This window comes from Pagrus pagrus (genome assembly GCF_965226575.1).
Source record: "Pagrus pagrus genome assembly, chromosome: 10".
Classification (NCBI taxonomy): domain Eukaryota; kingdom Metazoa; phylum Chordata; class Actinopteri; order Spariformes; family Sparidae; genus Pagrus; species Pagrus pagrus.
The window spans coordinates 12806642-12822913 of record NC_140194.1 but is presented as its reverse complement, the minus strand read 5'-3'; the positions used below and the strand labels follow the sequence as shown (position 1 = coordinate 12822913).

The 16272-nt window shown below is 40.1% G+C and overlaps 1 protein-coding gene across 4 annotated transcripts in view; it reads right to left on the bottom strand.

The window, feature by feature from the left end:
• ano5a (anoctamin 5a) overlaps window positions 1-13821 on the bottom strand; it is a 20100-nt gene extending 6279 nt beyond the window's left edge. Inside the window, exons 1-14 of one of the 4 annotated variants that reach the window (XM_084363321.1) lie at window positions 13419-13821; window positions 10180-10247; window positions 9485-9622; window positions 9165-9206; window positions 5122-5229; window positions 4062-4130; window positions 3145-3429; window positions 2750-2869; window positions 2442-2557; window positions 2219-2353; window positions 2004-2109; window positions 1793-1853; window positions 1406-1557; window positions 509-583 (exon numbers count right to left, since the gene is read on the bottom strand). In XM_084363321.1, coding sequence (XP_084219447.1) covers window positions 509-583; window positions 1406-1557; window positions 1793-1853; window positions 2004-2109; window positions 2219-2353; window positions 2442-2557; window positions 2750-2869; window positions 3145-3429; window positions 4062-4130; window positions 5122-5229; window positions 9165-9206; window positions 9485-9622; window positions 10180-10247; window positions 13419-13488 — 1545 coding nt within the window. In that variant the 5' untranslated portion in view covers window positions 13489-13821. Of the gene's footprint in view, window positions 1-508; window positions 584-1405; window positions 1558-1792; window positions 1854-2003; window positions 2110-2218; window positions 2354-2441; window positions 2558-2749; window positions 2870-3144; window positions 3430-4061; window positions 4131-5121; window positions 5230-6181; window positions 7308-9164; window positions 9207-9484; window positions 9623-10179; window positions 10248-13418 lie in introns of those variants that run through there. The other 3 variants (XM_084363322.1, XM_084363323.1, XM_084363324.1) reach the window with 3 other exon arrangements.
• Window positions 13822-16272: the final 2451 nt, after the last annotated feature.

The following is a 16272-nucleotide window of genomic DNA, read 5'->3' as shown; positions in this document are numbered from 1 at the left end:
AGAGACAACAGTGACAACATCAACGACAACTACAGGAAGTCACAGTCACAAAAGTACAGTGAGACATGCCAACATCAAAACACATACAGACGAAGGAGTGAAGCGAGGTGAATTATTGCCAACACAGACGTTAGGAGTAACTGTCATGCTTGAAGTGTGTACACATGCCCATAAACTTCCTATCAGCTCATTCACATGATACATTCCTTTACAAACAAGACACAACAGTAATAAAATATGTGCTGTTTGTATAAAGTCATAATACTTTGGTCTTAAATGGGTCTCAAAAGTGCCATGCATAAACATGCAGGAGTGATCTGACTTGGTCTCAACTGTTTAAGAGAGATTTATCTCTTTGAGGTTTTATACAGATTTTCCCTGCTCATATGATACTAGTGAAAATGATGAAGAGTGTGATAGGAAAGATAATAAAGACATAGGGTGAAGGAACAGGTAGAGGACGATAGCAGTTTAGATTCATCACCTACACCAAAGATACAATGCTCACCCAGAACAGGACGGTGGCTCCAGACAGACATGTGCGTGCACACTTGCTTGTTATAGGTAAGTATGGCTCCATTTCCTAAATCATAAGCAAGCAAAGCATGGACATGGGAGTCAGTCACCCTTTGTTATATCCTGAAAAGACAGCTCTGAAAGGCCAGTTTCCTTTAATTAACTCTGGCCTCAGATGTGAGGCAGTGCGAGGTCGCTTAGTCACAGCTCTTTTTGGGTAGGCATTTCAGTCCCAGTCCAAATTTTTCATCTAGCGGTCTCCTGGTGAAACCGTGCTTTTGCAAAACCCCTTTTCAAAATGCTCATCCACAAGAGAAACAGTAATGTGGTACAGAAGGAAACTCGTGCCTCTCCGTCTTTCCAGTTATGTCTGTGTTATTCATACGAGCTACACCACACCAAAACCTCTTCCTCACCAATTTGGCATTCCACGTTAAGTGCTACCCTTACCCAGAGTAACACGGTGGCCCAGCACAGAAGTAATTTGCCCATTAGGTTAGAAGGAGTCCTTTTGAGCACCCACTCCATTTCCTGAAGATGGGTGGGATGTGGTGAAGGAAAATTACAACACCCTGTTTTTGTTCATTTCACATGTCCGTGTCTGCTACTATCACTACCATGAATTCCTGATTCCCTGAAATCACAGCAGGTCAATTTTACTTCGTAATATTGTTCTAGTCAAAGAGTCTCCAGTCAAACCAGTTGTTTAGTCCAGGGACTGGCCTTGATGAATAACTACAATCAACTCAGTGTGAAGAACCTGTATCCAATAAAAACAACAGATGCTTTAATTGTCCAAGTCCTACATGTCTGTCTGGTTAAGTGCTGTAGAAAGACTTAGATCTATACATTAGAACATTATATTAGTATTTCATGAGCACACAAACACCTGAGTGATGCGGTTCATCTTGCGGTTGGTGCACTTGGTCTCATACTCTGGCCGAAGCTGCAGCTGCTGTTGCTCCTCCTCAAAGTCGACCAGATCCCACTCGTACTCAAGACGAGCCTGTCGCCTCTTCCAGAACTCCAGAAACAGCGTCACTGCAGAGCATATAACCCCAAAATATCAGTTTTCAGTGCCTTGACCCCCATTCAAATCTACTATATTGGTGTGGTAACAGAATTGTCAGTAGCTCAGTAGATGAAAACTAAGTGAGAGTGAGTAACAGTGATTCACAGTGATTTGAAATGACTAATAACAGTCCATCAGCTCCCACTAGGTGGTGCACTGGTTTAGAAAATACAAAATGCAGAGAGCAGACTCTTTTTTACTCACCCCATATACCCATAAATATGGCAAAAAACACCGTTCCCACATTGTCAAACAGGTGTGATTGCTGTAAGAAAAACATGTTTTAGAAAGTGAGATATGAAAAAAATCCTTTGTTAACACTCAGCTGTAACCATGCTTTAAATGTCACATATGTGGGTAGAACATGAATCATGATGAACAAAAACAACTCAGTCCTAAAGCCAGGATGTCTCACCCATGAGGAGTTGCATGTTGTGTTCAGTTTCCAGTAGCTACATTTCTTGTCACATAGCGGGCACATGACAATTTTACCTCCAATTTCCGCACTACAGATTTCTTTACTATAGGGAAATGAAAAGGATAAAATAAAAGGATCAATAAAAGGAATAATGACAATGATAGAAATTATATCTGAAAGTGCTACAAAAAGTATTCTTGGTAAAAAATCACCTCCACTCGTTGTCATCGTAGGTGAGGAATCCATAGACGAAACAAATGGTCCCGACTATTGCAGCAAACAACAGCATCTCAGTGTAGAAACCAAGCCAAGCAAAATAAATACCTATCTTCTCCCCATAATACTTCCTGTTGAAAGGAAAGACAACATATTTGTTGTAAATTCCTCTGTTGACATATTAATGTCGAGTAAATACCAATACCAATCAAGCTGTACCTTATGAGATTGAGAGGCTGCTCCTTAAAGAAACAGAAAAATCTGGCCCAGTGTTTGTGCAGATTGTATCTCTCACTTTCGCAGTTAGGGTCCTTCGATCTTATCCAGTATCTACACTGTGTGCACACAGAAACAAACAGTTCACTAACACATTCATTGAGTTATTGAAATGTTACTCATCTTTGCAATGAGCGTCCAACATTGCCTCTAACAGGATGTTACTGTTGGAAAGGAATGAGTACACATTCCACTGAGGACTCTTTTTCCAATGATAAAAAAGTGCCAAAAGTTCACTAGAAGAGGCTCACATCATGTAGCGGGAAGGCAGCAGTGTAGGTGCCGTTGTTGAGTAACCTCTTGATTCCCTTCTTGTCTTTATCTCCACACTCGTCCCTGAAGTAAGAACAGCGGGACAGGATGTAGTAGACCTGGGCAGAGAGAGAAAGTTGTATGGATAGAAAGAGAATTATGAATGTCAGTCTGTATTTACAGCAGTTTAAGATGACGGACATTTATTTATTCAACAGATATAACCTACTGAATTTAAAGCTTTGTCAATTAAAGGAGCCTTTTCAAAAACTTAACTAAAATGTAACCATGTGAGTCAACCTGCAAACAGAACTGCATGATCTCAATGTCAGGGGAATGTTTTCATATGAAGGTCACAAACAAGATAAGACAGTTATGGTCAAAGTATCCTTACTATCCTGTTGCGAGTGGAAGGGGGGAAGAACGTCTCCTTGTCGTCGATAAGGAAGAAGTCAGACTTGTCCTTGTTGAAGGGAGCTGTGAAATAGTCTGGCTCAGGGTGCATGATGTGCTCCGGCAGACGGAAAGGGGTGGACAGCCAGTTCATGGGCATCTCGCTGTTGTCTGGGATGTCGTTGGCCTTGAATGGGACCTTGATCTTCAGCACGTCTGCATAGGTGGCTAACACCTCCCAAGGAGCGTGGATCTTCACGAAATAAGTCTTTCCATCATCTGACTCCTGATGAGTGAGACAGATGACACAGTATAATGAGTGTAGGGCTATGGTTGCAGCAGCATACTAGTATACCGATTTCAAGAGAGACAGTACATTCAGAATGAATAGTAATCATATACTGTACAATTATTTATCTAGAGTTTCTACCATATTAGTGTTATGAAATATATATATATATTTCAAGTTTTTTATCAAGTTCCATGCTTGTCAGGACATAATAATAGTGAAATTATAATAAAGCACTTGTTTGATAAAAAAAACCAAAAGCTTCTATTTTCATTCCTTTAAGGGACACTGTAACTGTATACAGTATGTATACTAAATACTGTATACTGTTCAACCGTGACATTTTCTGAGATGGTTATTGTACTGTTAAAATTATTTAAAACTAAAACCACAATTCATTAATGAAAGGAGATCCCTGCAGTCCTTTTTACAATTTTTATGTAAAATTCAGTTTGCTGACTATGTAGTATGAAGACAAGTGTTTGCTTTTGCTGCATCATAAAGACACTGGTTTGTTTTTTAGCATTGTTTTGTCGTTGTTAAACTAGACTACATTCTAAATAAGACAGATATGTGAGAAAATACACACACATAGCATAATAATCAAAGCAGTAACTGGATACTCTTACCATTTTATCTTCTATCTCCAGCTCCAGGCCAACTTTCTCAAGATTGGCCTCATACATCTTCCTCCTCTCCTTTAAAAAACAAAACAAAGCAAAAACACATACATTTACTCATTCAGTCCGTGTGAGATGAAATGTAAAAGGCGAAGAGTGCACATCTGTCAAAACACAAATAAACATGTAAAACAGTCAGTGCAGCAGGTTTGAAAGTGATTTGAAACATTTTAAAGTAAGACCTGTTCAAACAAAACAACAGGTAGTGAAAAAACCGGAAACAGGTAGTGAAAGTCCCTTGTGGTAGTGCAGTGGAATGACCTCGTATCACCTGGAATTAGGTGTAATGTTTTCAGAAAAAGGCTAAAAGAAATGAAAAAATGCACATCCTTGTTAGAGCTTGTTAGTCACATTTTACAGCACCTGTGGATAACACACAGGAACTGGCCTCTTGTCTGCCCTTCCTCGTATAGCGAAAAAAATTAGCGACTTCCTGACGAGGCCAGAGGTCTGTGTGTTGACTCACTGATGAGGCAGGTGGGTAAAAAGTGCCTCATACCCAAGGGGTGGTGGCACAGAGATGTGAAGAGTAACAGCTCAGTGTCAGACACTAAAAGTCTTTCAGCCCTTCACAGCTGATAAAATAGACCAGCAAAAGTATGGAAATACTTCAGATTTAGAAAATAGGGTTGTAAGTGTATCTCTAAAAGTGACCTTTAAGAAAATTCCTTGAGAGGATTAGTGAAAAAGCTGAGAACAGTTTATCTGACTTTATCGGTGTTGTGGTATGTAGGGTATGCCACTGGCACACACAGTGAACTCTAAGGATACCCTGTAAGAAACAGTTCCCATTGTTTATATCAAGAAGTGGAGATAACATCAACTGTTCTTTTATGTGATATTTTAGGATTTCAATCAATTATATTCTCTGTCATTCTGAATTGGAAATACAATAACAACACCATTGTAAAACATACATCCAAAAAATATAAGGTATTAGAAACATATGCTTGCAGTAAGTGAACTAGGGAAATATAACTGTAAACAATACCGAGAGGTTATTTCTTACCTGTTTTCTCTCGCCATCTTTATCATCAACATAGGACAGGACAAAATCAATCCTGCGCCGTCCATCACGGAAGAACACCGAGTCTTTACTGTGTTGTTGTTTGTCGATCTATAAAACCAGATAGTGCAGAGGTCACAACATTAAAACACACACATACACAGGCACAGTATCAGCTTAACAAGGCTCTGGATGCATTCAGCACAGCACAGCAGAGCACTCAGTCAGTCTACAGCATGTGTCAGTGGCTAACAGCAAAACCCAAACAACAAGGCCTCCACACCACATCACACTCGAATGTTTGTCAAGAATACTGATTATCATATTTTCACTCCAGACACAAACAGCATGCTAAATGGAGGGCATTCGCTATGATTGAGATGTTTTATGTTGCTCGTGTCCCCTTTGAAGGATCACTTGTAAAAGAAGAAATGAGACTTTTAAAGGAGCCTTTGTTGTATCACAGAATCAAATCCAGAATCCTGTGAATGCTTTTAATTCAGGTCATCTGTCAACTCATTACACACAATCTCAGGTTACGTGTCATAGCAACGGAGGATAGGACTACAACTCAATAAATACCATTCTCTACACATCAGGGACATCCAGCAGCCATATTGGCCTTCACACTCTCACAATGTTGTACTTTATTTGTCTCTGCTTTTCTGTAAATCCTGAAAGCCACAGTATCTGAAAACACCTGTATTGGTGGCTAAGGAAATTCCAAGCATGTGTGTCAGCAAATGCTAGCAGTTCAGTGGCTCTCTCTTTAGCCGCTACAGGGCTAAAGAGAAATGAACTACACAGGAATGCTTTAAAGGAGGACAGGAAGGCATGACTGCTTACTGTTGGTGCTGCTTCAGCTGTTCAGAAAGCTAAAAATAACCACGTACCATGAACCTCTGTCATCGCTACTCCACATAAACTACATACATAGGACTGCATACAATTCAGAGAACTCAGACATTTAGCATCACAACATCAATGGCTACTATACTGTAGCTCTGACAGAGTTGGCCTGTCAGACTTCTGTGGGTTAGGGAGGAAAGGAAGAGCACTTTACCTCCATGGCCCACTCCCTTTATGGTTATGATGCATCAGCGGAAAGGCCGGCTGCTTGATAGAGCAAAATTGCCTTTCTCCAGGGAGCACAGTCCGGCCCTGAAAGCACTGCTTCTCTCACTCTCACTCCACTCTGATCCCCCAGCCAGAGGGGCTCCATCCAGTCCACTCACCCCCCAGGACAAGCCCTCACATGCTCAGACATCCAGAAAAGGGAGAGAGACAGGAGGAGGGATACTAGGAGAGAGGTGGAGGAGACTCCTAGGGATGACATCAGCACGTGGGGAAAGCATAGCTGCTGCCAGCTAGCTAGCTAATGTAATAAGAGCACAGCATCAGAGAAGGGGAGGTGACAACACAGTACTGTACCACACTGACCCTCAGGAGAATAAAAGCAACAGTCCCACAGACAATTATACAATCTGGAGAGCTTGAAACAACAGTGTTCAAAGTGCAAAAGGGAGACTACAAATGAGAACTGCCCTTAAATTGCCTCAGACATGCTGGCACAAATCTAAAAAATATTCAGTACTATGTTTCCAGCTGGATCTACATCTAGTTCCTACTGTACTCACTTGTAGGGTCATTTGTGTCTACATGTTCAACCTTTTTATGATATTCTTGGCCCAAATTAAGCATATGTTCTAACCACTGGTCCACATTGCCTCACGGACCGGATTGAACTATGTTGACCATGGCAGGATGGGTTCTTTCTTTAACTGGGACGTCGCTGCAGAAACTCTTTAATTTTCTGTAATTATAGATCAGCCATATGGAATCAGTGCATCTGCTGGGACCTGCTTCAGCTCCAAAAGCTGGTAGAGGCCACAGAGTTCTTTACATTTGCCAACAACCCTTAACTACTGGGTGTTCAGACGTATGCACATCTTTCATCTTAATTAGGAGGGTAAATGTAGGACATGGTGTAAGATAAATAGGCTTGTAGTTTCAGGGAGGGGTTTCTTTAAAAAGATACTTCGAAAGCATGTCTTTTTTTGGGGCTAAAAGAGTGTGGGACAGAACTTCTACGAAACTGGTCACCTCTTTGATTTTAAGTATATCATCATGATGTAGAATCCTCTCTACACACCATGACTTTCCTCTGTCTAGTCTCATTTTCTATGTATCCACTCAGGTATTAGTTCTACAAAATGTCATGGCAGGGTTGCAATTCTCTTCTCTATATTTTCCTTTGCATATAAGAACAAAGTTCTCTACTGCTAAGTTTAGTAAATGGTTGCATCTATATCTCTAGATTGTAGCATTATTTTAGAGCAATAAATCGCTGCAATCCTCAAACATGTTCTAAACATGGGGGTATTGGGGTTTTCTCTAGAGCTTAAAAAGGAAAATACTAGATTTTTGTACCCGATTCAGTACACCTTTCTAAAAGATCACATTAACAACACTGCAGAAAAATTGAGGGCTGGACCGATTAATCAACTAGTTGTCACCTATTAAATTAATTGCCAGATTTTAACATATGTATTGATCTGTTTAAGTAATTTTTAAGTAATACTAGAATGGCACTCAGTTGAGCGCATACAACCGCCAAGGCCCAACAGTCTCCTTTTCACTCACTCACAGATACCAGCCGCCTAAACAAGCCTGATCTTTTTCATCAAGATCCATGCATTATTCCCTGAGAAATTAAGGAAATGTCAAAAAAAACGCCCTATCTTGTAATGTTAATTACAGCGAGAAAAAAATTCTCGATCTGTTCCTTTATCTGTATCCGCACCAAAAGTTAATGGCGTCTATTCTGGGAAGAGACCCATCCTCCAACCAAGTTTAGTGGAAATCCATTCAGTACTTTTTCTGTAACAACCAACAAAGAAATAGACACGGGTGACAACATAACCTCCTTGGAGGAGTTAAAAAGTCCAATTTCTCTGATTCCAGCTTCTTAAATGCACACATTTTTCTGGTTTCTTTATCCTCTATGACAGCATAATGAATATCTTTGGGTTGTGGACAAAACAAGACATTGGAGGACGTTGTCCCGGGCTTTTGGAAACATTGATCGACATTTTCCACAATTTTAGGACATTTTATAGACCAAACAACTAATTGATTAATCTAGAAAATATTCGACTGATTAATCAACAATGAAATCAATTGCAGGGATTTGCAGAGCTAGAAAAGTTGCATACAGCTGAAACTTTTAGCAGGAGAAAGGCCATACAGTCAGCTTTTGTTTCCATTCTTCATTACAGAGGCAATTTATAGATGTGCAGCTGCCTCCCCTCTAAAACTCCTTGATATGATCTTCCTCTCTGCTAAATCATAGCCTTTAGTTGGAGGGAGTCAGATCACTTGAAAAGCTTATTGCAGGGTATTTTTTCCCCCCATAAAGATAAGCCACTGTTAAACGGGGTCATGATTCCACTTTTCATTAAATGGGGTGATGGTGTTTAAGGAAGACCGCATATTAAAAGAAGAAACCTACAGTTCATTATACGGGTAACCACAGCAGGTTCGGTCCTGTCATGAGCACAGGGCAGGGTCATGATTACAGTATAGACTGTATACACTTAAAGTGCACACATAGACATGGATGTGCACACACAAAAACAGCAAGGCAGTAGCATGTGTGTGTGCACTTTCTAATTATGCTGTAACACCACCAGACTGTTGCTTTCTCTTCAGTGAAGCAGACGATTATCACAGGTGAGAACAAACCGAGTGAAAAGGACTTTTCCAGTTTTAATGAACTCTCATGATGCGTCAACACATAGCTCATGCCTGCAAGTTTCCATTACCCTCTTCAGAAAAAAACATGCCCTTCAGAAGCCAACATTAGCTCTCTACATAGTATATCAATTTCAACTCCAATGTCCAAGCTTTATTCCCTGAGAATCGATTGCTGGTGGAGAAACTCAACACTGAACAGACTCTCCTCAAGAAGCAAATAAAGGTTGGCAGGCAGGCAGACATATGCATAAAGTTGCATCACATCACAAGCCTGTTTTACCATGCCATACCCTGGAACGAAACTTCAGGAATAGCGCCCGCTTTCTCGACAGCTGTGGAGGAACCGAGTGGAGAGTGAGGGAAATCCTGACAGCACAACAAATTCAACAGACTGTAGCAGCAACCTTACATATAATAGAGTTGTTCAAACTGGATCAAAATGTCAGACACTCCACACATAAACATTTGTTACAGACTCACTAGCAACCAATAGATGTTATAAGTCAGGCATGGTCAGTCAGGTCTTACTCAGTTACAGGTTTGAGTTGGGAGAAAAATACACGGACAGTGACACAGCAGCATGCATTCGTGTCTTCGGCTGGTGTCTTACCCCAGTCAAAGAATTGATTTGCTCTAAGGTCTGAGTCTCATACTGTGGAGTGTCGCTGTGATCAGAGGGGGCCAGGGAGGCCAGGCTGGTGTTGAGAGACTCACATGTCTCTATACACACATCAGGCATTAAAGGAGACTTTAAGTACAGTGTGAAAGAGGGAGAATAGACAGGAGCATAAAGGTTATCTCTGACTCTCTCATGACATTTACAGTTTGCAAACTATAATGATTAGGTTGGAAAACATTTATGTAGTCTCAAAACTGGGAATAAATGCCATGGGCTCTACTAAGAGCCACAAGCTGAATGCCACATGTGGGCTGTTTTGATCGATAGGGGATTTACAACAGTAAACTCAGTGTGATTATTAAACTGGAAGGAAATCTAAATAAAGCATTGTACTTGTACACAGTGAACTTTCTGCTACCATGTTTACAGGAGGTAAACTGGAGGCGAAGATAAAACCATTTCTACACAGATATCTTCCGTGAAGATCTTGGAAAGATAAATATTAATATATACATTTTTTGCCAACTTTTCTGAGACAAACATATGTAATGACATTTGGAATTCGTATGAAAAGAAACTCTCACTCTGATTATGCACAATCAAAAGAAGTTGCTTTACAGAAATGTCTGTATGAAGGTGCTGAGTAAATATGAGCATGTGGTGAGTTTGGTGAGTTTGGTGTTTACCCCAGATTGTTCCTGCTGGAGGGATCCTGCACTGGATGAGGCATGTTGCTGGTAGCCATTTATCTCATCTGCAAGACATAAGGAACACTAAGATTAACAACAGAATTACCAGTGTTAATTATGACACAATCCTCTAATTACTGCAAAAGAACAATAAAGAGTGGCATAGCAAATCTCATACAGGCAGATTGGTGGCAGTAAAGTTAAGTTTCAGGCTCATGAACAGCTGCCTGAGTTACCAGAGGAGCACTGACTGACAGGAAATGTTGCTGTCTATATTTGTGCAGCACTCCCACAGGCCAGACAGCATGACTTAACAGGATCACTGTCAACGAATACACACAGCCATGTTCTTGCGCTGCAATTCTGTTACTACAGGAGTCACTGCAGGAAATGAGAATGAGAAGACTGGTAAACCACCTTGATTTGTTTAAGAGTGATAGGAGCCTGTGTGAGGAACACGTGAGGAAAATGCAACTAAACCCTTCGAGAGTAAATTTTGAAATAAGATCATGAAAAGGCAGGGCAGATGAAAAAAGTAAAAACGAGCATCATGTACTGCTGGCACGACTATTGCCAAAAAAAATAAAGCAAAACAAGGTTTCAGCCTCAGTGTCTGTGTTTTTAAATAGAAATGCAACCATCCTAATTGATGGTCTCTCTGAGGTTATATTTAGTCTGGACTCCACACAGAAAATGTGCTTACACAGACCTGAAACAAGCATTCGAACCATGTAATATGTAAACCTTCTCTGTCTCCGTTATTACAAAGCAAGTCAACAAAGTACAAGTTAGTGGTTCAAAAGTAAAATGAATGACACTCATCATAAAAGCTCCTCGCCAGATCTGAAATACAGCAGAACAGTCTGTGATGCAGAACTTTGCTTTTTTATTTTGCTGGACTAAATCACTGTTTTTCACTTAAGTTCTACTTAATGACAAAGCTCTTTATAGTGTCTCACAGTACGAATCTAACAACAAAGAGACACATAATTGTATCTGGAAGTTTAAAATCAAGTCTGCTGTTATCGTGCATACACAGCACACTTATTGTTACCAGTATCTTTGGAGATACAGCAGGATGTTGAAGTTTAGAGAGGCCTGTTATCCACCAGCAGTGACCCCTTGAATAATTCTTGACAGTGGCTACTATACAGTACAATTAACAGCAGATTTAGACTTAAAGCTTAAACACATATTCATAGTTTGAGAATGGCTTCACACCAACATTAAAGCCAACTTTTTGTGTCATCCTCCTTAAAAAACTGTTATGATATTGACTTAGGTTTGGATGCTTCCAAATTATATTTCTTTCACATGACATGAGAATGCCTCTCAAACGGCTTAACATATTTTTGCACAGTTGGACACAAGTGTTACAGCACCCAGTATTATCCACTCAGCTATGCCAAGAGACTTTTCCCACCTAGCTAAGAAGCGTCTACAGTTAGGCCTTTGTTCAAGAGAGAGCAGCTGATCACAGTGGAAATGGCACAGGGCTGCTTCTGTCTGTCTTTCTTCATTACCACAGCGACCCAACAAGAGAACAGACCTCCTGTAAATCTATTATTTGCACAAAGAAAGATATTTTACAACCAGCTTTACTCCCAATACAAAGCAAATCCTGCTGAATTACAAAACAAATACAGCTGTTTATTGAAATAACAGTGATATGATCTCTAAGATCTTACTGCTCTTGTAGTAAATTTTGCAGCCATAAGTTTTCAGTGTTACCACTGCCACCTTGCAAGGGTGTTAACATAAATCCAGCAACCTCACTTCAAACTACACAATTCTGTATATAAACAAAGTGGCTGGGTTTGTCTAATTTTCCTCATCATGTTTAGAGTCATGTTGAGGTGAATGCATACACCTGCTTTAACAGGCCAGTTCACATATCAAGACAAGAAATCAAACCCATATTTACAGTCAGGCTGAGCACTGATGCAACAACAAGCGACAAGCCAAGTTAGTCAGAATCTGTGTGGTCAATCCACAACCACGAATAGTTTGGAAATATGTACCTACAGTATATTCAACGTGGTTTGCATCTGTATTTAAATCCTGTACACAAATAGTTTGTAAGCAAACTGTGAGACCTCTCAGCAGTCCACATTGTTTTGACTTGTACGAATGTGCAGTTGGAGTTACCTCAAAATTACATTTAAAGATTATAGATCTTAGATCTCAGATTATATGTTTTTCTTTCATTTAAACTCTGTGTTGTCTGGAAATACTAGCAGCCTGTTGAGATGTGTAACAGTAAAAGACTTTTTGAGTGTATATTTACAACCTGAACCTTTTGCTGGCCCCGTCATAAAACAGAAATACAACAAAGATGTTCCGTTCTGATCGTTTGAGGAAGTAAAATCCAACTGTAGTTCATGATCCTATAGTGATTGCTCATACTTCAGTCTCATCTAGACTGTTATAATATAATCCTCTCCATGCTGCAGATGAAACACAACACTTTTGTATTGATTCATTCAGGTAAGGATTGCTGGAGAGCATCCAGGGTGATTCATTTTCCATTCAGCCAGACCATAAATGGCTAAAAACGCAGTCCTCTCTCTAAGCGTTTGTTTAAAACTCAACTTTAGCTAGAAGCAGAGAAGGATTTGGGGTTTGTGCTGGTGGATAAAGTGGCTGTTAGCAAGTGACGGAGTGTTTCCAGTAAGCAGGCCAGCTGTCAGAGGCTGGCAGGCTTTGAGTCACTGCATGCATGGAAAGACAGTCAGACCATGAGCTCGTTATGATGTTAAAGGGGTAATGTACCGTACAGGGTGGATACAGTTTAAAATAGTTAAGAAACTGTTAATTTAAATTTATTTGAAATGTGTTGTGCAAATGTGTACAGGCTGGCACAGTGAAGTAAACACTGTAATTTGTCAGCTGTGTGCTGTTTACCTTAGCTGTTGATTTAGAAATGTTATGTCATTATGGTTGTTTGGAAGTTTATATTTGTGTAAGCTATATATACACACAATATAGATAAAATAAGACAGAAATATGATTTAAGGTTTGTAGTTTTAATGTAGTATTTGTCCAGTATTCCTCAAAACTTTAGCCTGATTTTTAACTTCTTCTTAAAGCCATACAGACTGGGGAATACAGTACCTACCTCAGTTTAGTCTTATGATTTCCCAGTAGGACGGTATCTAATGAAGGTTTACAACAACTAATGAGGATCAACAATAAATGTGAAACTACGCATCTGGCTCCGACTTTTAGCTACTCACCACTGAAAGAGTCTGTCGGGCTCATCTCAATTAAACTGTCCTCTCCTGTTCTCCCCGTTAGTCGGTTCATGATGAGTCCCTCGTGTACCCGGGTCGTGTTTACCGGTCCTCATGTACACAAAGGTATCCCCTGACAGATGAGTCCTGTCCCACGTCTGAACTCCGAGCCGTTCTCCTTCACACTCGTGCTCTTCAGAGACGCCTTAAGCTAACGGACCAGGACACTTGGCAGGCTGCCCTCCTTCACCCACTGACCGACCGCCGACTGCTGCATTACTCCGGCACAGAGGGAGGTTTGTGAGGGGAGTGGCTCCACGCCACAAGCCAATGGTTTGAGCCTGCCTGGGGGTGAACAGATATTGTACCCAAATGTCTACATTTTTTGGCATGTCAAGACATAACATAGCTATCAGTCATTCTTGAGAATTGGGACAAATCATGTCCTACCAAAAAAACTTAAATTTATTAATCATCAACACTCTAATTCCATTTATTTTTTGGTGAAAATTTCCTTTTAAAAGATTTATATATATGAAATAAATATGATTTATAAAATGTATTGGTGTGTTTTTTTTTTTTTTAACTTCTAAACTTGCCGTGCCAGAAAACACTGTTGTCCCAGACAAGAATTCACAACTTCAAACGATTAAAAAATGTGTTAAAAGTCTTCAAAATCTAAAAATAACAACACCTACTGATAACATAGATGTCAAATGTACTATTATAATCATCTTTGTTTAAAAATATATTTTTTGTTAAAAATGTTGGCCCTTTAAAGTTGTGTCCCAGATCTTTGTCAACTCCGTCAGATTTCTACAAAAGCATAATTTAATCAGGCATAAAAACGGTCAGCTATATCCTAAGGACCCCTGTTACACTTCCTGGTTTCAAACAAAGGCGGGAATGCTGTTTAGGCACTGGTAAGCTTTCTATTTTCTGATAAATTCATGAAATAATATTGCTATCAGGTGTGTCTCAACCATAATAGGTCAACTCCGTTGCCCTTCTAAATCAAAATTGACTATGAATTGTGGTTTAAAAAGGTGTATTTTGATTAGCATTAAGAGAACTCTCAGCATCTTCCAAAAATAAAATGGCTACTCACTACAACTATGCTGTGAAGTGAAAAAAAGTGACATTTCGTCAACTCCGTAAGACGTCAACTCCGTCAGATATTGCATCTTATGGAGTTGACATCTATGCTGACGGAGGTGACATAACTCTCATTTCTCTTTAATAATTGAATAATGTGTTTGAAATCAGTACTTTATTTTCAATTAAATTATTTAAATACCATTACTACACTAATCAAGTGTTTTAATGGATGCATATCAATTACTAAGAAGGCTATTTACTTCAAAATGTTTCAGGTACAAATGGCTAAACACAACCTCTCATTAGAGGCGAAGAGGGCCAGAAACAGAGAGTATCAGAGAAAGAGAAGGGAGAGGATAAATAATCAGCCAGACAGAAAGGCAGAAGAACAACAAAGGGAGAGAGAAAGATGGAGAAAAAGGGTTGTGGAGGGGAAAATAAAACAAGTAGGAGACATGACTGAGCAAGCAAGGAGATTAAAGAGGAGGAGATGGAAAAGTTCTCAGAGGAGGTCAAGAAAGCATAGAGAAGACTTTCACACACTGCAGATAGCAGACACACCACCAGGTAGTCCACTAGATGAGGGCCTTGATGAGCCAGGTGTTAGCAGACAGTCCCTTGCAGGAGAGAGGGCCAGGAAAAGACACAAGAGAAGGCGCTTAAGTGAAATCAAGTCTTTAAAAAAGAAGCTGCTGAAATTGAAGAGAGAGAGGGATCGTCTTAAAAAAAAAGTGAAACGAGCGAAGCATGCATCCGAATGTGTCATAAACTCTCCACAAACCATGACTGAGAAGATGATTCGCGGAAGTTACGTGAGAAATCCCTTAATTAAGAGGACCCTTCTTTTCCACCATGCTTTGGTAAATGAGCTCTCCGCAAGCAAACACAAAACTCCACCCAGGAAACAAGCATTGACCTTATCAGGAAAAATTCTGAAAAAATACCGCATTCTCCACATGATCCAACAGTTTGGAATATCTTATAAATCTCTGAACAAAAAACAAACCAAGGCAAAAAAAGCAAGATACCTCCAGGTCATCACCAAAGACGTTCAAGACTTCTTCAACAACTCTGCCCAGATTACAACAGACAAACAAGACACCATAACAAGGAACAAAGTAAAGCGTCAGAGGATGATCTTGATGGACACCATGATAAACCTACACAAGGAATTCACCACAAGCAACCCTACAGTAAAACTCAGCTACTCATCCTTTTGTGCATTAAGGCCCTTTCATATTACTGCACCAAAACCCTCTGACCGCAAAACATGCCTATGCAAACTTCATGAGAATGCAGCTTTAATGTTGGAGGTGCTGAAATCATCGGGGGTTGTGGATTCAGCAAAACTAGAGGATAGTTTTAAATTGGTGTGTTGCACACCAGCAACTGAGTCCTGCCTCCTTCGAAAATGTACACGCTGTGTAAACAAGCAGACATTGCTGCTCCCAGAACATGAAGCAACTAATGTCCACTGGAGACAATGGGAAAGAGTGGGACAATCAACAGCAGATGAAACATACACCTCAACAATAATGATAACTCATGAAGGCAAGCTCTCAGAGCTCATACAGTTATATGAGGAAAAACTCAAAAGCGAAACCACAACACATGTGTGTCTTGTCCGGAACCAGTCACAAGAATACCGCAACCTGATTCAAATGTGCAAAGAGAACGAGGTCATCGTACACATTGATTTTTCAGAGGCATGGAAGTGCAAGTACCATGCTGAAGTCCAGGCATGCCATTTCGGACAGAA